Source organism: Rattus norvegicus, chromosome 7, assembly GCF_036323735.1.
Source record: "Rattus norvegicus strain BN/NHsdMcwi chromosome 7, GRCr8, whole genome shotgun sequence".
In the NCBI taxonomy this organism is placed as follows: domain Eukaryota; kingdom Metazoa; phylum Chordata; class Mammalia; order Rodentia; family Muridae; genus Rattus; species Rattus norvegicus.
Window position 1 is genome coordinate 121,969,568 of NC_086025.1, and position 25,824 is coordinate 121,995,391.

At 45.6% G+C, this 25,824-nt stretch overlaps 1 protein-coding gene across 4 annotated transcripts in view; it reads left to right on the forward strand.

Moving 5' to 3' along the window:
- Positions 1 to 25,824, forward strand: part of Mov10l1 (Mov10 like RNA helicase 1) — a 65,300-nt gene that overhangs the window by 19,825 nt on the left and 19,651 nt on the right. For all 4 annotated transcript variants that reach the window (XM_017595286.3, XM_017595285.3, XM_006242249.5 and 1 more), the window contains exons 9-19: positions 1,019 to 1,213; positions 6,265 to 6,379; positions 8,867 to 9,044; positions 9,285 to 9,355; positions 11,215 to 11,306; positions 14,883 to 14,941; positions 15,338 to 15,765; positions 21,474 to 21,573; positions 23,420 to 23,598; positions 24,287 to 24,433; positions 25,089 to 25,210. In XM_017595286.3, coding sequence (XP_017450775.3) covers positions 1,019 to 1,213; positions 6,265 to 6,379; positions 8,867 to 9,044; positions 9,285 to 9,355; positions 11,215 to 11,306; positions 14,883 to 14,941; positions 15,338 to 15,765; positions 21,474 to 21,573; positions 23,420 to 23,598; positions 24,287 to 24,433; positions 25,089 to 25,210 — 1,686 coding nt within the window. The remainder of the gene's footprint in view (positions 1 to 1,018; positions 1,214 to 6,264; positions 6,380 to 8,866; positions 9,045 to 9,284; positions 9,356 to 11,214; positions 11,307 to 14,882; positions 14,942 to 15,337; positions 15,766 to 21,473; positions 21,574 to 23,419; positions 23,599 to 24,286; positions 24,434 to 25,088; positions 25,211 to 25,824) is intronic.

Consider the following 25,824-nt stretch of genomic DNA (forward strand, 5'->3'; position numbering starts at 1 on the left):
TCTGCTGCTTTTGAGCCATCTGATGGCAACCATCTTGAGCTCATTCCCACTGTGTCCTGGTGTCCCCAAGATCTCAGTCTATCTCTGTTCATCTCCGCATCCTCTGGGAATCTCCTCAAGACACTAGTGAACTGAGAGGCCAAGGCGGGTTGGGGGGATAATGTGGCAACACCCAGACTGGAAAGTCCTGTCTCTACTCTGCCACCCTCACCTGGGTGTTTGTAACCTGGTGGTACCCCCTCCCTCCAGCCTTTCACACAACTGTCATTTCCCTGTTGTCTCCTCATGTCCCCCCCTAACATTCTGGCTGCTCCAAAGCATGTGGTCCTAAAGGTCTAAAGGACATCTGGTCCACCTCACCAGTCCTTACATCCTTTTGAAGACACTAATCTGACTGCTTTGCTCCAAGCCCATCAGGTTGTAGTAGCCTTTAACCAAATTGTCCTTCAGTCACCCATATAAAATGCAGGTGGCTTAGCAGGTGTTAGCCGTAAAGTCACAGGAGTAATTAGGTGAGGAAACCATAGTTGTAAGTAGAGGTTACCATGCATAGCAGCACCCGTGTTAGCGCCACCCCTGGAAATAAGCAATCAAGTAGGATTCTCAGTAGGAGTCCTGGAATATGGGAAGATTTGGGAATATTGAAAGTGTTTTCCCTGTTAAGTTTCAGAGTTATAGAAAGGACTGTTTTAAGCACCTGCATTATTACTTTGCCTATTGCCATGATCAAATACCCTGGGGATGTGGGGGCAGGGCACTGAGGCCCATTTCTCTGGTGATTGCAGATGTTGCCACACTGACAGTGGAGGTTACCCATCACACTTGAGAACATTTCTACACACTGCTTGAGAGCATACTACATTTCTTGTTTTATAAAGTAAACTTTAATGTGTAAAAAGTTACTAAAAAGTCAGCATGGCTGTTCCTTAGAGCTTTGCAACTTCCTTAAATACTGAAAGCAAAATCAGATTGAATCTGCCTTTTATAACTGAGACTAAATCTCTGTTTTTCTTTGAAGAAACCCTGGCCGTTGCAAGGAGCTCCTTCTGCTCTGTTTTTCCAACTTTCTCATTGGGCGACATCTCGAAGTAAATGTGGTGAGCAGCGAGGAGGCGTTGATAGCCGTGCGAGAGCCATTTTCTTGGAAAAAGCCTAAAAGCTCCCAGACAATAGTGTCTGCAAAGACTACAGTTGTTGTGACCACACAGAAAAGGTACTATGTGATGGGCGTGTGACTTTGTGTCTGTTTGCCTTCTGTGTTCTGGAGAGGCAGACGTGTTGTGGCAGGCAGCAGACACTCTTCCCCACCTCCCCAGCCCCCTTGTCATCTCCTCCTCTCCAGACGAGGCGGTGACAAGGACAAGGCCTGTGTTTGAGCCTCTGCCCGTTTCTGCTCCTGGGGCAGGATGCTTATCTGTGGAACTTACCAGGGCAGGCTCTGTGACTGTTACCACCAGCGTCTATGCAAGCCAGGCCGGGCTCCCCTCAGCTCTGCTTCTCCTTGGCCACTTTGAAACCAGAATGGATTGGCTCCTGCCATCTGCTCCTGGACGGGACTGGTTCTGCTGCTCTCTCCTGTAGCATCAGCACTGGTCTCTACCTGGCTGGCTGGTTGCAGTGTGGTTTGTGTTGGGCCCCAGGATTGTTTGGTCACTGGAAACCTCTCTGAAGACCTGGTACCATTCAAGAATGAACTCTGACTTGAGCACGGAAGGTGTGTGGGTGGCCCATCTCCATCTGCCTGTCTACTCTCATCTGAGTTAACAAAGCATAAATAAAACTTCTGAGGAACACATTTTTTTTGAAGTTGTTCAAAAACCAGTGACCTGTGTGAGGGTTAAATGGCTTTGTCCTGGGTGCTAGAGACGTTGTCACGTCTGAGGGTTTGAGTTCAGGTGCCGCCCACAGCCCAGCAGAGCAAGAATATTATTTCTCTAATAATGGAAAATTCTGGATCTCAGATCATGTTAACCCATAGCAATCTCAGACAAAGATGATGGACTTCTCCACTGTAGACTGAAAGGAGAATGTATTAGCAGACAGTGTTGTGGGATTGCTGAACTTGTCGTTGATCATTGTTTGGAAGGCAGCTATGACACCAGCTTCTTTAGACCATTGTTTGAATCACAGCACTGCGACCAAGAAGCTGTGTGGCCTTGAGAAAGTTTCTTGACCTCTCTGTGCCTTAATTTCATTTGTAAGTGATAGTCTCTACCTCTTGTAGTTTGAGGAGTAAATGGTTAGAGCATGTAAAATGCAGTTTTCTGGCACAGAGCAGTCAGTACGTGTTGATGGTTCTTGCTCACTTTTGGGTACATGTCTAGAGAAAAGGCCAGATTGGGAGTGAGATGGCACCCTGTCTGCAGGCACAGAGAGCCCATGACGATGGGTGGTGCCTATAAGAGCAAGTGCACACTGTCCAGCCAGAGTTCCTCAAGAGGAAGCTAAGATACACGCCAACAAATGCAAACGCTCTGATACCCTGCTAGCCATTTCCCTGGAAGTAGTCTCACAGCCATGTATGCGCCTTCCTCCAGTTGACTGCCTTCCTGATTCTGCAAACCCTTACTACAGTTCCTCCTGGTGTGGTGACCCCATGCCATGATATTACCTCATTGCTACTTCATAACTGTGCTGAATGTGATATCTGATGTGCAGGACAGCCGATACGTGCCCTCAGAGGGGTGTGACCCTCTGAGCTGAAGACCACTGCCCTAGAGTAAGCCTGCTGGTTTCTTGGCAGTCGGCAGTGGTGGGCACTCATTCCCAGCTGTCTAATGCCTGCGTGTGCTGCCAGGACTCCCGGTCACTTAGTCATAGTGCTTGGTCATGCTCTTGTTAGGGACATCAGGGTGGGGTCATGTACTGCATCAGACTGCTTTTCATTTTGTTGTTGGTGGTGGTTTTTTGAGACATGATTTCTCTGTGTATCCCTGGATTCTAGAACTCATCTTGTAGACCAGGCTGGCCTTAAACTCTGAGGTCTGCTTGCCTCTGCCTCCCTGGGTGCTGGGACTAAAGGTGTGAGCCACCGTGCCTGGCTCTCTTTAGTTTTTTTAAGTGAGTGTATGAAACTATGGGGGTCTTGTGATATTTCTAAACACATAGATAACTGTACCTTGGCCATGTCTGCCTCTCATCACCTGTCCTTACCCCTCCCTCCAGTAGTCTCTGCGTTTATATTTCTTTTTCCCTTCTCCCTTTCCCTCACACAACAATCTCTCTTCTGCCTTTTCATGGAGTGAGTTTACAAGTCTGTATTCTACATATAAGAGAAGATTTTCCTTTCTTAGCTGGACCACCCTCACTCCCTCTTTCCTTCCTTCCCTCCCTCCTTCCTCCTTCCTTCTTTCCTTCCTCCTTCCTTCCTTCTTTCCTAAGATGATGATCCCTGGTTTCAGCACACGACACAGTTGTCTCCCTTCGTGTGGCTGACTAAACTCTTGCATGACACCAGGCATCAGCTGTGGCTGGGTAGCCGGACTGACCCCATCATTGTAGCTGTCAAGGAAGTGAATGGCATGGGTTGGGTGTGCAGTGTCTCTGGCATTGTAGCTGTCAAGGAAGTGAATGGCATGGGTTGGGTGTGCAGTGTCTCTGGTGCTGATGTGGGGTCCTGTAGATGGCACCCTGGGGCAGCTCCTGCGGTAGTCCCCAGTTTAGTTTTGTGAGGAAATTCTGTTCTGAGCTCAGTGGCTGCACCACCTCACAGTCCCACAGCATTGTGGCTTCCGCGTCCTTGCTGGCATTCCGCGTCCTCTGTTGTCACCAGAAAGGAGGAGTCTCTGCGCAGTGTAGTCTGCGTTTCATGTTCATTTAGACATTTGTGATTGTTCTGGATGTTGGAATGTTCTTGTTTTGTGGTGGTTGTTTTTATGGCTGATGTTTGAGTTTATATAGGTTCTAAATTTGTTGTCTAGCAACAGGGTTTCTCTGTGTAGCCCTGGCTGACCTGGAACTCAGAAGTCTGCCTGCCTCTGCTGTGTGCTGAGATGAAGGCATCCCGCTGGTTCTAGATTTTTGTTCCCTGTCAGCTGGAGAAGCCTTGCAGGTTGCTCCTTCCCTCAGTTGTTTCTTCTGCTGTGAAAAGCTTTTGAGTTCCAAGCAACTGTACTTGCCAAGCACTGCTCCATTGACTGAGCTGTACAGTCCCTGGCCCAGCAAACCTTGCTGGTGCCTCTGTCACGCACTGCAGGTTCAGAGCATGAGACTTACATTAGGGTCTTTGGTTGGTTTTGAAGTGGTTTTTGTAGAGAACAGGAGGTAGGAATCTGTTTAACTCATATAGAGGGCTACTTTCTGTGATTTGTTGGGGGCTGGCATGTTGCTGCTGTTTTTATACCATTGTTGAAAATCAAATGATTGTAGCTGTATGAGTTATTTCTGGACTCTCCTTTTTATTCCATTGTTCTACATGAGCAGAAGTCTGTTGTGTTTGTTTTGTTTTGGAGACAGGGTCTTCCTGGGAAGTGCTGGCTAACCAGGAACTCAGAATGCTGCCTGCATTGATTGTCTTAGTCTCTCTGTAGCTCATTCATTTTTGCAGTTAGTTCTTTATTAGCATTTACCACATGCCCCTGCTTTCCAGATGTCTGTTTCCATGAGTTCCTCCAACTGCAGAGATGAAGACAGCCCTGAGTTTGAGTTAAGCAGCAGCAGCCTTCTGTACTGTTAGGTTAGTCCTGTAGTTGACTGCAAAGTTTCCATCCAGAAGCACACAGTCAGACTACCTGCTGAGTTGTGAGTTACAGGAACCCACTCTACAGGAAGTGGCCTGAAGCTGAGAGGTTGGCTGTATACCTCTGCTCCCACAGTGCAGCTCGAGCTGCATCAGAGCTTGAAGGGCCCTGTCCTGTCCTCATTCTCTCTCCTTCTCCCCATTCTTCCTGCCCTCTCTGCTGCTCTGTCCTTTGCCTTGCTGGATGACAGAGTGCTGTGAATTTGAGTGCAGCTAGCTAGATGATGATAGAAGCTTGGGAGGAACCTAGATTTCTCCAGAGAAACAGCCAAGAACCAGCAGATCTGTTAATGCAGGTTCCACACAGGGTAGCTTGTACCAAGCGTGTTCTCATTGTGACGTGTCAGCCTCACGCCTAGTACTCTGCCTTGACTAAAAGTGCAGTAATTTAGCTACTTAGGGAGTAGCTAAGCTGGAGACTGACTTCACCCCCATGGTCAAGCGGCTCCTGAGAGAGATCTTGTTGTCCGGTTCCCCCATAGCTTGCATAGCTCTGCCCAGCTCTGTTGCAGAAATGAGAATGCCAAGCCAGAGCTTGTATGGGGACAGGATCCTGACCCCAGAGTGACCTGGTCTGGGTCTCATGTCACATGGCGCCATTAACAAATGAACTCTAGCCCTTCTGAAACAGGGCAGAGAATCTGAGGAGAAATGTCTCCTATGAGCGTCTCCAAAACCTGAAGTCTTCTGAAATCTGAAAACATCTGAATGCTGACATGACTTACAAGCTTCAGAATTTTTTGCATTTCAGAAAATCTATAACCGATAATCTATATAAGTCTTGCAAAATGAAGAATAATAGAAGTATATAGAAATATAGCTCAGTTATATCCCAAAACAGGAAAAAAACTAGAAAATCTGAAACATTTCTGGACCCATACATTATAGGTAAGAGATACTCATAAACATATAAGACATCTAGATTAAGAATACTCTGAGGGCTGGGGAGATGGCTCAGTGGTTAAGAGCACCGACTGCTCTTCCAGAGGTCCTGAGTTCAATTCCCAGCAACCACATGGTGGCTCACAAGCATCTGTAATGGGATCCGATGCCCTCTTCTGGTGTGTCTGAAGACAATTACAGTGTAGTTATATATAATAAATAAATCTTTTTTTTAAAAAAGGATTACTTTGAGTTCAGTCAGTACTTGCTATGTGACCATAAGAAACTGAGTTCAGTCTCCAGAGTCCATATTAAAAAGCATGCCATGCCACAGTAGTGTGCCATGTTGTAACCCCACCACTGGGGAAGACAGAGACAGGCAGATCCTGGGGTGCATTAGCTAGCCATATTAGCCTAATCTGGTAATCCCTAGGCCAGAGAGACTGTTTGAAAAACATCAAGGTTGGTGCACCTGAGAAGCAGCAGCCAAAGTTGTCCTCTGGCCTCTGCGAGTGTGTGTGTGTGTGTGTGTGTGTGTGTGTGTGTGTGTGTGTGTGTGCGCGCGCGTGTGTGCGTGTGCACGCGCGTCATCACACATGTGCACACACACGTTATGCTTATACACTTTGATTTAACTTTTTTAGGAACTCGAGGCGACAACTTCCAAGCTTCCTTCCGCAGTACCCAATACCAGACAGACTCAAAAAATGTGTGGAGCAGAAAATCGACATCCTGACCTTCCAGCCGCTCCTCGCAGAGGTAGGTGAACATCTGAAGGGTGTGGGGGGCTACGCAGTACTACAGCTCCACTCACAGCCAGGGTGAGTCCTTGGGTTCAGACCTCCTGTCAGGATTCTACCACAGGTAACCAGGAATTGGAAGGTGATTCAAGAGTCACCCTCAGGCCTCATCTGGTGTTCACAGTGCTCAGGAAGAGGAGCGGGATGGAGTGGGAGAGTCAAGCCAGCCTTCTGCTTTGCCAGGGACAGGAAGCTTTCCCCAGAACACTGCAGGGGACAGCATTGGTGCTAGGTGGAGGGGCCCAGAAAACCTGGGAGGACTTAGCTAAGCACTGACTCACTCTCAGGAACTTCTTCTGAACTCAGCAGCAGGGTAGACATGACTGGGGTCAGAGGTCCATTAGCTTAGCTCTACACAGAAGTGTGCCACAGTTACCCCCACAGCATCCCCCTGTGCTCTACGTTCCTGTTTGCTGATATTTTCTTCCTAGAAATACCAGGGAAGCAGGCAGGGAAAGAGTTGTACACTTAACCAAGACAGCTCAGTCAACAGGGTCTCAAGGGAGGGAGGGAGATTAAAGAAAGAAAAGACAATTAGACAACATTATAGTCTGACTCCAGCAAGTGCTGAAGTGGGTTTAATTTTCCCAGTGTGCTTTTATATCATTCTAGGTACATAAAGAGTATGGCCAGTTCTGAGGCATAAACAAAGTAGTCCGGGAGAAGCAAGGCATAAACAAAGGTCCCATGGTATCAGGAACTTATCAGGGTGATGAAGCTCTCCTTGTCCTAGCCCAAAGTCAAGTTCTCACCAGTATCCTTGAGGCAGCTCTCTACATACAATGCTTTCAAGGAAGGTGGAAGGCTACGTACTTCTCTGAGTTCAGAGGGTACAGAGAAGTCTAGAAAACAAAGGTTTAAGGTCTGACATTGTATGGGAAGCTTGCCATCTCAGCAAATATTTGCTGTCCGTTTTCTCAGTGTTTGAGGAACATCCAGACGCATGAGAGGGATAGGGGGGTCTGTCTGTACAAGCAACACTTGAGCTTTCCACAGGTTTCTGCCGATTTCCAAGGGGATCTTGGGAATCTTAGCATTGGTAGCAGCAAGCAGTGCGTTCCTTGTGAGGCGCCCTCAGAGGGTAACATCTGAGCTCTGAGAGAAGCCGAGACTGTAACTGAAGGTTTAAGACTCAGATGTTTTGAATGACAATGTTTTTACTGTACAGATAAACTTTTCTGCTCTTAAGAAACATCATGGTTTTATTATGGGAAGCAAAGACTGTTAATATTTTTACCATCATTTCTTAGCAAATGTGTATCAAATTATTATGTCTTTGGATTGTATTGTGTTAGAATGTATTTGGTTTAAAAATGCTATTTACGTTTATGACTTTAAATTCATTTTTAAAAAGAGGGCTATGTTTTAGGTAGGGTTTTATTTTTGTGTTGAAACACCAAAAAGCAAGTTGGTGAAGAAAGGGTTTATTTGGCTTACACTTCCAGATCTTAGTCCATCACTGGAGGAAGTCAGGACAGAAACTCAAACAGGGCAGGAACCTGGAGGCAGGAGCTGATGCAGAGGCCATGGAGGAGAGCACCTACTGGCTTGAATCGTCCGTGGTGTGATTTCTTATAGAACACACCATGGGCTGGGCCTCCCCCACTGTTCACTAATTGAAGACATGCCTTACCTCTGGGTCTCATGGAGGCATTTCCTCAACTGAGGCTTTTTCTTTGATGACTCTAACCTGTGTCAAGTTGGCACACAGAACCAGCCAGTACACCTGGGAAGATGGCTCAGAAAGTGAGGTATTTGCTGTGCAGCCATGAGGGCCTGAGTTCATTTCTCATCGCTCATTAAAACACAGATGTGGTGCCTAGCCAGACTGGAAATGGAGACGGGGATTCCAGGGCTCCCTAGCCAGTCAGTGTAGCCAAAATGGTGAGCTCTGGGTTCAGCAAGAACCTGTCTCAAAAAGTGAGATGAGAAGGCCTGGAGAGGTGCCTCTGCAGCCGGTAGCATTTGCTCTGGTGCACAGCGCCTGGATTTGGTTGCCAGCACCCACATGGCAACTCACAACCTTTTGTAACACCAGTTGTAGAGGCTCAAGTGCTCTCTTCTGTCCACCTGTCACTCCGGGCACTGCGTGAGTGCATCGTACCTGTATACCAGCAAGCAAACATCAAATAAAACCTAAAAACCAGGGTAGAAGAGTGAGGAAGAAGATTTCTGACATCATTCTCTAGTCTACATGTACTCAACACAGGCAAGTGCACCTACATGTGTATGTACGTGTACACACACACACACACACACACACACACACACACACACACACACAGTTGTCTAAGGGCCCAGACTTTGGCAGCGAATAGAGTTTTGTCCAGTGAGGTATGCCGATCTGGTTCACAACCCCTCATCCTGAATCGTGTGGTCAGCAGAAACTGTCTTGGACGTGGGCAGTGTGGACATCTGGATTCATGGGAGCCTGCTTGCTTTGCAGCTTTTGAACATGTCCAACTACAAGGAGAAGTTCTCCACACTGCTGTGGCTGGAGGAGATCCATGCCGAGATTGAGCTGAAGGAGTACAACATGAGCGGCGTTGTCCTCAAGAGGAAGGGGGAGCTACTGGTGCTGGAAGTCCCAGGGCTCGCAGAGAGCCGGCCTTCCCTCTACGCAGGTGTGCTCACACTGTGGATTAAAGAGTTTTAACTGGCCATGTACTTGGATTGTCCCATTTCTGTTCTTCAAAGCAACATTTATTAAATGGGAATGCTCAAGAGTGTATACTATCCATGTTTCTCTGGTATACATTACCTTTAAGCAGTAAATACCAGAAATGTTATATTTTATTATACTTCATTAAGACTTGATTTCATAGGAAAATATGTTTGACACATGCTAATATTTTTTAACGTAGGTGACAAACTGATTTTAAAATCTCAAGAATACAATGGACATGTCATCGAATATATCGGCTATGTCATGGAGGTGAGAGGATAATTCTCAAAAAGTGAAGGTCAGATGGACTCCTCTACCTCCGAGGAGGGACTCCAGTAGCTTCGTCTGTATTGTGGGATATTTAAAGACACACTGGATGTTTGAGTAGACTTTGTTGTGTGAAGGGAACTTCCTATTTAAGAAAATCTATCGCTTTCCTCAATATAAAGCTACTTATAAGCCATGTTTGCATTCAGCTTTGGGCACTGTGTGCACGATCAGGACGAGCTCGCAAGTGGGAGTCAGGAGGAGGGACACACGGAGAGTGGTGCTGGGACCTTTAGTGGGCGCTGTGTGCTCCATAAAGTCACTGTCTCCTCAGTTTCAGCATGGCTTCCCTTGGTTCCGCCATCTGTTCTCTGTCCAGCACGTGGGGCGGGACACTCAGGCTGATGTAGGTTTTCAGTGGCCCAGACAGTTCAGTTGGAGAAGCCACACCTGAAATGAGTAGTTACCACTCTGCCACCTTCCAGCCAGCAGGGACAGGCCAGTGTAGGTGCCCTGCTAGGAGAGCCAATTTGTAGAGTTTGGGGAGAGAAGACGTTTGGCCCTTGCTGAGGGCTACCCACTTACAGCTGGCCCGCCCCTCACAGAGGATCTTCCTGCCAGGCACACACTAGGTGTCTTAATTAGGCTTCTGTTGTTGTGATAAACACCACATCCAAAAGCAGCTTAAGGAAGAGATGCTCTAATTGACTTAGAGGTTACAGTTATCATCAGAGGAAACCAAAGTGTAAACCTTCCAGACAGGGACCTAAAGGCAGGAAATGAGGCAGACGCTATGGAGGGATGCAGCTTATTAGCTCATGTCTCCTGGCTTGCTCAGCCTGATATCTTACTTTAAGCAGACACAGGGATGACACCATCTACAGTGGGCTGGGCCTTCCCAAATCAGTCATCAATCAGGACAGTGTCCTACTGACTGGACAGCGAGGGGCTTCCTCAGTTGCGGTTTCCTCTTCTCAAATGACTAACTTGGGACAGGTTGACATAAAGCCAACTCGGATTCTAGGGAACACAGTCCCACTTGCAGCCTTCCCTCTTGCCTTTACTTCTGAATAGTTTGTGGTTCTTTAAAGCTGTGTGATGGTTTTAAGTTACCTTGTGCTTGCTTAGATGTGCCTTTCCATTTTCTCATTTGCAGCTTTTTCAGGTAAAAGGACAGGTTAGTCCACAGTATCCTAGGCTGGTGAGGGCCATAGCCCTCAGTCTCAGTAGCTTGGCCTCAGTGTGTTTAGTAACCTTGGGTTGTGGATTCCCTTTCCGTTTTTGTACTCTCTGGGTAACTCAGAGGCCTCTGCTGGGCAGTCTTCCTAGTGAAGGGCTGTGGCAGCATCTTCTGAGAATGACAGGACTCTGTGGCTAGGGCCTTGGGTAGCCTCAGCCTCAGCTGCTATCTACCTGAGTATGTTGGGTTTGCTGTCCTGCTTCTCCTCTCACTGTCCTCAGGTTTCCTTCCTTTGCTATGCAGGAGAAAATATGAGGTATTATTTTATGAAGGATCTAGCTTTATTTATTCCCAGTACTACTCGAAAGGGAAGGCCTGGTGTGGCACTTAAATGACTTGGCGTGCAGCAGATTGTTAGTGTACTTGCCACAGGAGTGTCGCTGAGGAGACCCACTAAGGGTCGCTGATGTGAATGAGGCATCCCTCTGTTTGCATAGCTTAAGGATGATCTGATGCTTTCAGTTAATTTTGCAGATATGTAAGATACCAGATTTTGGCTCAAATATATAAAATGGTATTTTCATGTTGTCTTGCCAAATACAGATGCAAGGTTGTCCCAAGAAGGCTAGTCTACTGTGTAGAAGTTGATTCACTTTTTTTTTTTTTTTTTTTTTTTTTTTAGATTCATGAAGAAGATGTAACTCTTAAACTTAATCCAGGATTTGAACAAATGTATAACTTTGAACCTATGGATGTGGAATTTACATACAATAGGTAAGGTTTAATGAGTTTCATGCAAATGTTTTTCATCCTCCCAGACAGCCTGTCCTTGAGTAAATCAGTTGAAGTCTTCATGAGCATGCAGGAGATGGCATGTTAGCCATCCTGTACTCCGTAGATGATCCATGTGTTAGGTCCCAATCCCCTCAAAATGGCAGTCTGGACTCGCTCAGGCTGGAAGCTGATGGGGAGAAGGGAAAGATGACTCAGCACTCCTCAGAAACCTGTGAAACTGGTCTGTGTGCCAGCAAGAGCCACTCCCTTATCTCCCCGGCAAATGAGGCATCTGACTCTTGTCTGCCTGTACCTGTGGTGCATATAAAAGCCACTGTGCTCTTCTGGCCTGCATTTCCCCACAGTAGCCTCTGGGCTCTTCTGAGAGATAGCCCTGGCAGTCACGTGTGCTACTCTGTCTGTCCCTGAGAGATAGCCATGCAGCAGTCTCATAGTCATAATAAACCTCTTCCTAACCATGGAGACGGCCGGCTTAGTGGTTTCAGTGCACCCTCACAGCTGGTGCCAAGACCTGGGAGAACAGGGAGCAGGGTCCAGCCCCTGCTAACTGAATCACTGTCTGTGAGGAGTTCTGAGTGATGGTGTTTATCTTGGCGAGAGTAGGAAAATTGCTACTGCCAGGATGTTGTCCTCTAGTTCTTGAAAACGTGCAGCTCTCCATTAGTTTACTATTCCTTGAGTTCCCTTATCAATATGGACTTCTAAGTTGGAGGTTTTACATGTTTTTGGCAGATTTGTTCCTTTGTTATTTTGTTGTGCTTTTGGTTTTTGAGACAGGGTTTTTTAAAACTCTGTGTAGCCCTGGCTATCTTGGAGCTCAACTCTAGACCAGGCTGGCCTTGAATTTGGAAATTATAGCCTCTGTATCCTGAGTACTGAAATTAAAGCTTGTACCAGCATGCCTGCCTGAATATTTTTATTTTTCAAGACAGGGTCTCACTACATAGCCTCATCTGGCCTGGAACTCAGCATAGTAGACCAGGCAGCCCTCAAACTCACAGAGATTCACCTGTGTCCACCTCCTGAGTGCTGGGATTACAGCTGTGCACCACTACTCCTGGCCATATTTTTTTTAAGTTTAATACCATTGCAAACAATATTAACTTTAATTTCTAATAACTTGCTTTCAGTGTGTCCTTTCAGCAAGGAGTCCAAGGTGTAAATTCAGCTTTGCCTATGAGATGAATGGTACTTGGTCATGTTGTGGTTCCTTTTTATGTTTTTGGGTTTGGTTTGCTAAAATGTACTCATTTTTATACTTCTGTTCATGAGATATATTGGTCTACAGTAAACCCCCTACATACACTATATATTCTGGCAAACTTTGTATAGAATAAACATCATTTCTTCGTTAGATATTTGGTAGAGTTCCCTCTGAAGCCTTCTAGATCTTCTTTGTGGGACACTTAAGTTTTGTATTACATTGTCCTACTAAGAAAGGATCCTTTAGGTTTAGAATTAGGTTCTTTTTATTTGCTTACATGTGTCTGTGTACAGTATGCATACATGCATATGCGAGTGTATGATATATGTGATGTATGTGGCATAGTGCACGTGGAGGTCAGTTATTGTCTTCAGTCTTCACTGGAGTTTGGGAGTTGAACTCAGATCATCAGATGTGGGTGGCAAGTGGCTTTACCCTCTGAGCCATCTTCCTGGCCTGGTTAGCCACCATTCAGTGCTAGAACCCTAACTTTGATCCTTTGTAAGATCAGTCAGTGCTCTTAGTTACTGAGCCGTCTTTCTGGTATCGACCTTGTCAAAGACCCCAGTTGTGGTTTCACTGGTATGGTATTCTCTGCTGTCCTTGTGTTCCCTGGCGCATTGAGTTTTGCTCTGATCTTGTGTGATTTCATTTTTCCTATGTATTTCAGGCTCCATCTGCTTTTCTTTCTCCAGTCTCATCTGTTACGGGTGAAGAGCATAAACTGCAGGCCTTCCTTCTTTTTCTGCCTCATGTGTTCAGTGCTGCATGGGTATTGCTCTGAGTTCCTGTGCCACTCTTTCGTTTGCTGGTCATTTAGTCCCCAGTGAAATAATAAGGATTCTTTTCTAAAGATTGTGCATTTATGTATGTGGGTGTCGGGGTGCAAAGAACAGAGGATGGCAACCCAGTTCCCTGGAGGTGGAGGTACAGGTTGTAAGCTGCCCACCATGGACGCTGGAATCTGAAGTCTAGTCCTACAAGAGCAGAGAATGCTCCAAACACTGAACCACGTCTCCAGCCCCAAGATTCTTTTTATTTTGTACTAAGATGCTTAAATAGTCAGTTGACATCTTTGTAGTCCTCCTCTCGAATACTAGTTCATCCCTGGGAAGTTGGTTTTGGTGACCCTTTCTTTCTCACTTCCACCCTCCTTTGGAGACCTTGTTTATTCTCCTGTGCCCCCCAATACACACATGTGTAACATCTACTTAATTTTTCCTCGTTTGACCAAATCCTGGCATTACTGTCACACCAATTATCTCTCTTTCTATGGAGTTTATTGTCCCAAGAAATTATGTTGCAGAATGGAGAAAAGCAGGGCTTATACAGGTTCAGTGGACCTTACAGAGATAACACAGATGGATACACTCCCAGTCATGCACCACAGAAATGGGTCCCACTGTGACTTTAGCATCCACCCCTACCCTATTATGGCCGAGAATGGCCAAGTGCCTATGTCGTATCCCACTCCTGAGTTTTCAAGAAATCTGGTAAGTGTGTCTAAGAAGGTGCGAGTCAGCTTCTGTGCTTTGCTGACTGCAGCATCTTTTGTGCTTCGGAGAGTTAATCCTGTTTTGTTGAAAATTGTTTTTATCTTTTGTTATCTTCAACTTTAAAATGGACAAAACTTTACAGCAAACCTATTTTTTTCTCTTTACACATTAATAGTAATATCTTCCTTACTCTTCTAGAAAGGACGGCACCTGCTGTCCCGATACCTGAGTTGTCTCTGCTTAGACTTTCGTACAGAACTCGTAATTACCTGGTGTGTTGTGTAGATGCAGGTTGTTAAAGCTCCCATTTAGTCCTTCACATTCCCTTCACACAGAGGCAGGGGCTGCCTGTACGACCCTGTGGTGCCTGGCCTTTGACTGGGTCTTTTATTTACAAGCCTTCTGTAAGAGTCGTGTTAGCGTGTGATTGCTGAACATTAATCATCTTGACGTTTTCTGTTGCTATGACAGAGACCACTGACTGGGTCATTTATAAAGAAAAGACTTATTCTCAATGTTCTGAAGGCTTTGCAACCTTGGTGAAGGCCTTCCTGCTGCATCGGAACATGGCAAGGGAGCACGGAAGGGAGCACTGGAGCAGGGACCAGACAAAGCCAGAGCAGGAGTTCAGACTGACTTCTTAACAAAGCCGTTCCCGCAGACCCAATCACCCGTTCAAGGGCAACCTCCCGGAGCCACCACAGAGGCGGCTGATAGACCACACCACCAGCACATACACAATTTCACCCAAGTTTCAGAGTTTGGAAAGAACATTCACAGTATAACATTTATAATCAAAATTTTGTAAATTCTAAACTGAACAAAGTTCATTACTTTGTGTTTTCTTTCTGGCAGGACCACAAGCAGACGGTGTCACTATGCGCTTGAGCAGGTCATCCATTTGGGCGTCAAAGGTAGTGTTGTGAGAGAGTAGTATTAAATCTTCCCAGAGCACATTTATAGAGTTCATGTGACAGCTCATGCTTTTTCCTCCCTGTTGAGCAGTTTCCCACCCACCCCCTCTTTGTTTTTACTATTTCACCTCTGAAAAGACAGCACACGTCAGTAGCTGAGGTTAGTTCACTGCTGTGTGCACTGTCCTCCTGGACTGTAGCTCCTGCTTGTCTCACAGAGATAAGTTATGGCTTGTTGCAGAGTCTGTGCAACACTACTTAATATTAAAACTAGGAGAGGGGAGTCTCCAGAAGGCAGAATGGAGAGTGAACTATTTCAGAACCAGCTATGGGTATTTACGTTGTCTCCATTCATTTTAAATGATACCTGTCCCTCCACTTTTTCTTGTTTCAAAGTTTTATTTCCAGAAGAAATCATTTTACAGTCTCCTCAGGTGACAGGGAATTGGAGCCTTGCACAGGACACCAAAAGTGATGGGCAGTCCATCACCAAGGTAACCAGAAATGACGGGCAGTCCATCACCAACATCACCAAAAATGATGGGCAGTCCATCACCAACATCACCAAAAATGACGGGCAGTCCATTACCAAGGTAACCAAAAATGATGGGCAGTCTATCACCAACATCACCAAAAATGACGGACAGTCCATCACCAGCATCACCAAAAATGGCGGGCAGTCCATCAACAAGGTAACCAGAAATGACGGGCAGTCCATCACCAACATCACCAGAAATGACGGGCAGTCCATCACCAAAGTAACCAAAAATGGCGGGCAGTCCATCAGCAAGGTCACCAGAAATGACGGGCAGTCCATCACCAAGGTAATCAAAGATGATGGGCAGTCAGTCCATCACAGACATAGTTTTCTGATGACTTTAATACATTTAATAATGTGAACTTCTCACTTGATTGGATTATTAGAGCAATATTATTCACAAATAGTCTAGATTTCAGTTAAAACTAAAAGAGCCAGGTGCGGTAGCTTATACTTTAATCCCAGCACTTGGGAGGCAGAGGCAGGTGGATCTCTGTGACTTAGAGGCCACCCTGGTCTACAGAGTCAGTTCCAGGACAGCTAGGACTACAATAAGAAACCCTGTCAAGAAAAAAGTAAGAGCCCTTGCTACTCTCCAGGAGGACCCAGGTTTGACTGAGCACTTGTGTGGCAGCTAACAGCTGCCTGTAACTCCAGTTCCAACGAATCTAGCACCAACTCTGGTCCTGAAAGACACTGTATACACATGGTACAGAGACATACATGCAGACAAGTCCATATGTGTGTGTGTGTGTAATAAAAAATAAAATAGTCATAAGCTGTATTTAGTTTAAACACGTATATAGTTATATGTAGGACCAGGATGCTGTAATATATTTAAGCAATGAAAAATTAAGATATAGTAAGGTATGTTTTTACTGAATTGTATTAAAATAGTGTGATTTTAGTTGGTATACTCCTTTAATCCCAGTGCTCAGGAGTGAGAGAAAGAGGAGGCTCTTTGTGAGTTTGAGCCCATCCAGGTCTATACTAAGAGATCCAGATCACCCAGGGCAGGTTAGTGTGGCCCTGCCTGAAACAACTGTTTGCACTCTTCTGTATACACTGGGGTAGGGGTTACAGTCATGTGATTGTGTCTGCACAGATGATGTCTGGAAGGACGCACATTCAGCAGGGTGTTAGCATTTGTAATCTGTCAGTGTCATAAAGACACCATTTTTTTCCTCTCTAATGGAGTCATTCTGTGAATGGAAACTCCGTGCCTTTGTGTTGGAGTCATGCACAAGGCTCATACAGCAGAAGTGGCCTTACTTATTTGTCACTGTGCCCCTAGTGACCTGAAGAATGGAGTTGGCAAACTGTGGTGCTACTGAAATGTGATTTCGTGGGGGTGTCTTAAGTGTATAATAATTTAAAAGTTTAAATTACATGTAATATTTAGAAACTTTTACTGTTCTGTAAGTATTCTGTAAAAATGCTAGAATTAGGATTCTTGTTGCTTCTGTAATTGTGTTACTGTAAAGTGGTTTAGCATAAGCATTCCTTATACATATTACTGGTTTCATTATGGCACTGTGATACATACACAGAATAGATTTTGAGCACAGTCACACCACACTGCTCTTCCTTGTCCTCTCCTACTTCTTTATCCTTCTCCCAATTAATCCCCCTCTACTTTCATATCTTTTATTAGGGTTGTTTACAGGATCATGATTGAGAGTTCATTTACAGTAGTATGAGCATCTTACCAGTTGCTGTACCATTGAAGAAAATGTCTCTCCCTCTCCCTCCCCTCTCAGTCATTAACTGCATGAATTATCAAGGGAGGTGGAGTCTATCCAGCTAGTCCTATGCAGGTGACCACAGCTGCTGTGAGCTGGGAAGTGCAATGCTGTCTCATGCCCAGAAATGTAGTCCACATGGAGCCGCACCTTCCTCTGGCCCGTATATACTTCCTGCCTCTATTCTGTGACACTCTCTGAGCCTTGGAAGTGATGACCCAGAGGCTCGACATCAAACAATTCAGACATTCATTTATTCTCAGCACTCTGACCAGTTATGAGTGTCTGTAGCCATCACTGACTACTGGTAACAGAAAACGAACTCCAACAAAGCTGATGACAACACAGTCATTTAGAGACCAAGGCCAGGGAGATGGCTCAGTGGGTAAAACACCTGCTGCTCAACAGTGAGGACTTGGGTTTGAATCTTAGACAGTGGTGCACTGTCCTCCCAGCACTCCCACACTGAGTGAGAGGAAGTATTGGGAGACTCCCTGGATGCTCAGAGGCCAATAGCACATAGTCCACAGTAGGAAGCAATAAAGCAGCCTTGTGTCAGGTGTTTCATGAAGAGTGACACCCAAGACTGTCCTCTGACCTACATGTGCACATTTGCACTCATGCAAACATGTACACACAGTCATATGTGTGTGTGTGTGTGTGAGAGAGAGAGAGAGAGAGAGTGGTGTGTGTGTGTGTGTGTGTGTGTGTGTGTGTGTGTGTGTGTGTGTGTTGGGGGAGGAGACAGTTACAGGAAGCTCATTCAGTCATAGAAAACACTAAATGAAAATTTTTTAAATGTTAGCCATTAAAAATCATCAGCTATGTATTTCCTTCTAGACGTTTTATTTTGATCTGAAAACAGAAAGAAGTCTTTGTTGAGCATAGGTAGCTTTGATCTATAAGCCTCTAAGCCCTTCGTTGCCCGGCTCCTGCTTCATTCTGATTGCCTGATTCTCAAAAGAGTTAGCTGGAGGAGAGAGACGGCAGAAGGGGTTGAAGAGAAGCCACTGCTCTTTAGTGAGGGTCCGACTGGCTGAAGTGCTGCGTTCTTGTGTGCAAAATGTTATTTCTAGCCAAGTTTAAGTAAATCCTAGCATTCCATGGTCAGTCAACCACGATGGATTACAGGGGCTGGAGAGATGGTTCAGAAGTTAAGAGCATCTTCCCAAAGACCCAGTTTTGACTCCCAGCATCCACATGGCAGCCCACAGCTGTCATTGGAAGCAAATCAGGCTCCCTCTTCAGGCCTCCACATGTACTATACACTATGTGGTGCACAGACATACAGGAAGGCAAAATGTGTACATAAAAATAAATATTTTTAAAGATGAAAGTACATGAAAATAATTTTTTAAAAAAACAGAAAAGGATTAGAAATATAATTCCAGTGGAAGGAAGGCCTAGCGTGCTGGAGACCTGGAGTTCAGGCCCCAGCACCCTCTCCAAAAAATCTCCTGCAGATATGTAAAGCAGCATTGAGACATTGGGCATCAGCTGTACCGGAACTTATTCCTGAGTATGAGACAGAGTGAGGTGGACGGTGCTGTGTATACACTTAGAGAGCAGAGCACTGAAGTCCAGGAGAGACACTTGAGCTGAGGAAACAGAACGTTAAGGATGAAGTTGACAGTGCTGAGGAGAGAGCAGGTAACAGCAGACTCTCAGCACTGACAGAGTCCCTGGAGTTTCCACACTCAGTCTGTGAGCTTGTGAGAAGATAGGCAAATCTGGGAGGTAACATCTCCCAGGGTTGACACAGTACTGCAACCAGAGAAGCCCAGCCTTGGTCTCAGGGCTGTGTCATAGACCGACAGAACTGACAGGCGACAGCAAGTCTTAAAGCCAAGCTGTTGATCTGTATCAGGTTGTTGTCATCCAGTGAGTTTGAGGCTGATCTGGCCTGACAGCCTCTCTTGAAAAAGCAATCATCTGGCTTCGGCCTCCTGGGTGTCAAGATTATAGGCTTGTCCCACTGTGCCTGGCTTGGCTTGAAGTTTCGAAGTCAAGGAAATAAAAATAAGAATCTAGTTACTCCCAGAATGCAAAAAGTGAGGCCTGAAAAAAGACAAGTGACCACCACACAGGTACCCATGAGTAAACAACAGGGACAGCTATGTGAAACCCAGAGTCCTGACAAACACCAACAACAAAAGGGGGTCGGTGCAGCGTGTGTCTTAAGGACATAGACAAAGGGAAGCATCAGAGCTGGTGATATACATGTTATTATTCCATACATGTTCTGGTCATACACATGTTATTATTCCATGCATGTTCTGGTCATACACATGTTATTATTCCATGCATGTTCTGAGGCAGATAGCTAAACATTTGCTTCTGCAAAAGTTGCCTGGGACAGAGGCATGCTGGGGAGGAAGCAGTAGGTGCTTCTAGACCTTTCTGCATGCTTACTTCTTACTCACCATGGCTATCAGTTTATAAATGTAGCCATTACCTAAGAAAGTTAGAAACATGCAGTTCTCTTTCTGAAATGAGTGACACTGAGTACAGACTCAGGACAACTTGAGATGGCCTCACACACTTGGTATTTGCATCTCAGAAAAGGAGGAGCAGAAAGAAAGTGTGCAGAAGCTTACTGGGGCCATGTGTGATGTACATACCAGTCACCTTAGCGCAGGCCACATAGCAAAATTATATTGTAAAAACCCAGGATTTTTTGAAAAGATGGTTAAAGTGGTAAACTGTAAGCCAGATTGGGGTCAGGGATACATATACAAATATCAAGAATGGTAAATGTGACTGAGTCCGTATCGCTGTCAGGGGGCAAAGGCATATTCTTGTGATAATTAATTTTACATGTTACCTTAACCTAGACCAAAGAGTGCCCAGATGCTCTGTGAACCTTATTCTGGGTGTATCTCATCTTGTGGATAAAACTGATTTTGAATTTGTAGGTTGTAAAGCAGACTGCCCTCCCTGGTGGGTGTACGGCAGCCAGTCAGATGAGGCCTGAATAGGATAACCCCACAAGTGGTAAAGGGGTTCTTCTGCCAGTGTTCTGCCATCAGACTCAGACTTGGAGCATGGCTATTCTTGAGCCTTGCTTGAGACAGCCGCCATCTTGCTGAAACTCCCATCTACAGCAAGCTGGTTGGTCCTCATTCTTTAGCCTTGGGCTGGAACATCCCATCTGCCCTCCTGGTTTTAGGATTCCTCTGAGACATCCCCGATACAGTTTTGCCTCTCCCCAGCCCATCTTATATTGTTTTGTCAACATGCCTAGCTTTTGACCTGAGTTTTAGGAATTGAACTCAGGTTTCCATGCCTACATGGAAAGTATTTTCCCAACTGAACTATCTTCCCCATCACAAATCTGTAAATCTGTGCTTTCAAAGCAGTCTTAACATTCCAACTAGTTTATTGTTGTTTTCAGAAATTTAACTGAGTCATCCTAACATATAAATTAAAAATCTAATTAAAGATTTTATATATACATGAAATAAATATTACAATGTTCATATAAATGGTCACAAAAACCTATGTCAATATTAAAAAAAGAATACTCACCATCCTTATATTAAAGTGGGTTACTAGGCTGTGGTCAGACAAATACCATTACAGGGCCAAGCAGGTGGACCAAGACCACACCAGTTGTCCTCTACAGCACCAATGTGACAGTAGTGGGAGGTCACACTGGGAAAGGCAGTGCTTGTGTAGGCTTTGGACATGATCAACAGGCAATGCTGTTCTTTGTGTTCTCAGGAAGGCATGGAGATGTTCTATAGCAGAGGTCTTGGTGCCCTCAGGAGAGGGCTTCCCCAGGTTGTCTATCAGAGCTAAGCTCTAGGCTGTATTGTCAGCCTTTACTGCTTAGGCCAACCTTGGAAGAGGTGGAGTGTATATTAATCAAATAAAACTTATCCTCTTTGTTTCAATTTTGTCATGATGAGACTCAGTTTATATTTACTTTTCAAAGAGCTGAAGGAGAAACATAAACTTTTGGGCAGGTTTTTAACTGTCTGATGTTTGAATTATGTTTCAAGGGGTAGACCTGACCTGTTCAAAGAATTGTTAAGGTTGGGGATTTAGCTCAGTGGTAGAGCGCTTGCCTAACAAGTGCAAGGCCCTGGGTTCGGTCCTCAGCTCGGGGGGAGGGGGGCATGGGGGGGGGACGACAGAATTGTTAAATGTGACAGCAGAATGCTGTTGGTAGGTGTGTGCACTGTTCTTTAAAGTAAGCTTTTGTACACAAAGCTGATGTTATAACTGCTTTGTTCATGATCATTTCCAGAACAAGAAAACAGTGAAGGACCAAACTAAAAACACAACAAAGGAAAGGCACCTGAGTACCACAGACCAGCCAGAGAAGACGGCCTCTACTGCAGAGACTAGTGAGTGGTATACTTGTGTATAATGAGCTCAGAGAGGAAGAGTGAAGACACCTGTACCTGAAAGAAGGGTGCCCTGAGACGCTCCCTGTATTGGAGACGCAGCCGTGGACAGCACATTGTCCACAGAGAAGGCTGAGAGGACCCATCTGCTTGGTCCCGAGGGATGTCTTGATAGTTTAGATTCAATACTTTAGAAAAAAAGATTGTGTATTATTCTTGTTATGTGTGCTCTTAAGTTCTATACTTTTTTTTTTTTTTTGGTTCTTTTTTTCGGAGCTGGGGACTGAACCCAGGGCCTTGCGCTTCCTAGGTAAGCGCTCTACCACTGAGCTAAATCCCCAGCCCCAAGTTCTATACTTTTAATATTTTAGTCAGAGTCTTGCAAAGACACCTAGGCTGGTGTCTTAAGTTTATGGACTCAAGTGGTGCCTCACATAGCCACAGGCAGAGGCCAGCACGCCTGTCCCGCATCAACACCTTTAACTGACAAACACAAATACCGAGTAAACATTTTAAAAGGTTTTCAATGTCCTTAGCCACCAGAGAAATACAAATGAAAGCTATTCAAAATTGTATCTTACCCCAGTCAGAGAGGCTAACATCAAGAAGGCAGACAAACAATGCTGATGAAGAGTCCATATTTGGTAGTAAATCTGTCCTGAAGTTTCAAAAATAAAAACTAAGAGTAGGGGCTGGGGAGATGGCTCAGTCATCCCGGAGACCCACGTTCCGTTCCTGGCACCCACATGGGAGCTCACAACCCTCTGTATATTACTTCCAGTGGATCTGACACCCTGTTCTGGCCTCTGTAGTCACCGGGCATGCATGCGGTATATAGACAGACATGCAGATACACACACATCAAATAGATCCTTTTCAAAAAACTAAGACTAGAAGAAATGCTATATTGTCCAGCTATACTATTAGATATATAACCAAAGAAGTCCACATCAGTGTACAAAAAATGCTTGCAGTTCATACTCATTGTTAAACTAATCATGGTTGCTAAGACATGGAGCCCACCCAGATGTCCTCCAGCAGATGAATAGATAAAGTGTAATACATATACACAGTGGAATTTTAATAAGACAAAAAATGAAATTGTGACCCTTTTCAGGAAAATTGTAGAAAGCAAATTATTAACAGTTTCCTAGGCTCGGAAAGACAAGTACCAAGTGATCTTCTCTCACATGCGAATCTTAAATATTAGACATGTATGTGTGTGGGGATATACGTCATAAAGATAGAAAGGGTGCTTACTGTGAGAACGAGCGAAGGGGTATTGGGGAGGGAAAGCCCGGGCACAGAAGCCAGTGACGTGAAAGCAGACGGCAGGTGAGGGGGTGGGGGGGGACCAGCAGGAGTGCAGTGGTGGGGACTGGGCGGGGCAGTAACCAGGGCCAAGGGCATGCGAAGGCTCCACTGACACGCACAGCTTTTGTCCTGCATGGTGACTGGAGAGAGGGATCAGCGGTTAGAGCCCCGACTGCTCTTCCAGAGGTCCTGAGTTCAATTCCCAGCAACCACATGGTGGCTCACAAGCATGTGTAATGGAGTCTGATGCCCTCTCCTGGTGTGTCTGAGGACAGCTGCATGGACTCACATACATAAACAACCCTGCATGTGATGTTTTAGGCGATGCTGGAGCTATGAGTGCCTTTTCCCCTATTAGAAAGCTAAGTTACTTTTCCTAACTTTGCCTCAAAAACCGCAGTCAGATGTTTCTGGAACATGATCTCTGTCACACTGAAGGCTGTTGGCATTGTCACGTTCTGGTTGACCTTCATGGCATCTGTCCTGCAAGCTCTGTGCCTCTGACTAGGCTGTCTTCCCACTTCAAATGCAGTGGATGAAATTCAGATCCCGAGAGCAAGAGATAAGGAGTTCTTCAACCCAGTGCTCAATGAAAACCAGAAGCTGGCAGTGAGGAGGATCCTGAGTGGCGACTGCAGGCCCCTCCCGTATATCCTTTTTGGACCTCCTGGAACTGGGAAGACTGTGACAATAATTGAGGCTGTTCTGCAGGTAAGGACAGTAGTGCTGTGCTGTGCTTAAGTGCTTGTGTCTGGAAAAGTATCAGTTTCTGCTTCAGAGACATGAGTAAAGCACGTGGGAAAGAGTTAACTTAAAACATTGTGTATTTATGTGCTAGGATTAAGTTTATAAGTGTAAGAAGAAACCTCGTTTCTAGAGTAGTAAACCTTTGGTTCCATTGTGAAGCTTTACTGATGAAGGTGCCTGGACAGCGACTGAAGCCACCACTCTGCAGCAGGTGTTGGCGTCTCCTTCTATAGGTACCAGTACATTAAATCTGTGATGGTACTGTGTATGTGGTACTACAGTGTCATTCTGGATTAGCAAGCACACCATGAGTGTTTTGTGCCATATTGCAAGCTGGGCTTGTGATATTGGTACAGCTTGGTGTTATCTATGGAGATGTCTGTGGAGGTGTCTGGAGGGTTATGGGTAGCGGAACTGAGTATACACACACAAGGCTTTGGATAGCCCTGCATTCTCTGCACATCTCCATCACTACATCTGTGGGTAGTGAGGCAGAGTGGTCACTTTGATGTTGTAGAGATGCTCAGGGATTAGCATCCAAACCTGCCCCTCCCCTCATTCCCAGTAAAGGAATCTATAAGTTAGACATAGTCTCAGGTTTCCACTCTGTGGCAGTAATGGCTAAGACCCCCTCTCTGATTTCTTAATGAAGGTACACTATGCTTTGCCGGACAGTCGGATTTTGGTCTGCGCTCCCTCCAACAGTGCTGCTGACCTTGTGTGTTTGCGACTTCACGAGAGCAAGGTGCTAAAGCCAGCTGCCATGGTCCGGGTGAACGCCACCTGCAGATTTGAAGAGGTGAGCCCCAAGCATGGGGTGGGCACCTAGAATCCTCCCATGGAGAGTACAGAGTGTGCAGGTTTGAGCAGGAGGCAGTAGCTGGGTAGACAGCAAACCCTCATAAACGTCGTCTGGGAAGACTGCTTTGTCTTGTGGTACAGCTTGGCTACATGGTGGGCTCCTATTCTTGAATATTTTATTATGTTCTCACCCTGTCTCTGAATTAACAATACTTTTGTGGACATTCCCAGTCAGTTAAATTTTGATGCTATGCTTTCACTTAATTCTTCAACTGTATTCTAGTTCCTTTTCAGTTGTTTTATTGATTTGATTACAGCTATCCCTTTTGGAAAATTACAGGATTCCAGTTTGCTTTTGAATAAAATACTGCTCAAAAAAGAAGTTGTGACTAGAAAATATATATTAAGCGTACTCAATTGTATTCAGCCTATTACATATATTGTGCTTTTCTGGGCAGATGTGAAGGGATATGGTATGCTGTAGTGTGGACTATTCTTGCTCTCAGAGTCTGTAAACGTGGACCATTCTTATTGAAGGATTCATCATCACTGAGAAGCAGCAACCGAGCAACGTTACTTTGTGGAACTCCTCCCAGCCTTGCTGTTTTGTCCGCTTTAAGGAGATGCTTCTAACTCTGAGCTCTTTGCCCCAGACTATCATTGAAGCCATCAAACCATACTGCAGAGATGGAGAAGACATCTGGAGAGCCTCGCGCTTCAGGATCATCATCACCACGTGCAGCAGCGCAGGACTGTTTTACCAGATAGGAGTGAGGTGAGCACCAGGTGACCGTGTTGGTTAAGGATAGAGTCACCAGACAGTTTGCATCCTCACACACTGACATCAGAAGAGGTTGACCAGATGGGGACTGAGTGGTGGAGGGAGGTGTCAGCCGCTGTGTAAGAGTGACAAGGCAGTGGGAACATCTTTTCTGATGAGACCCAAGAGATTCAAAGGGCTCAGCAGTAGCATGGACAAGCAAGTGGGCTGGCAGCATGTAAAGATCCTGTGTAAGAGAGCCCTGAGGAGGGGCTGGGGATTTAGCTCAGTGGTAGAGCGCTTGCCTAAGAAGCGCAAGGCCCTGGGTTTGGTCCCCAGCTCCGAAAAAAAGAACCAAAAAAAAAAAAAAAAAAAAAAGAGAGAGAGAGAGAGCCCTGAGGAGCTCAGAGGAGACCTCAGGTTGGGGGCCTGGTAAGCAAGAGGAGACAGGTGCTATGAGAAGAGACCTACCTCCCAGGGTTAGAAGTTCACCGAACCAAGTGGCTTAAAGGATCAGTGGTGGGCAGGCCACTTAGGAAAGAGCCGAGTTCTGTGAGATTAGTCCTGGGTGGAGGGGTGGAGCAGCTCAGGTGCCCACAGGCGGTAGCTCCTCATGAAGATGGAGCATG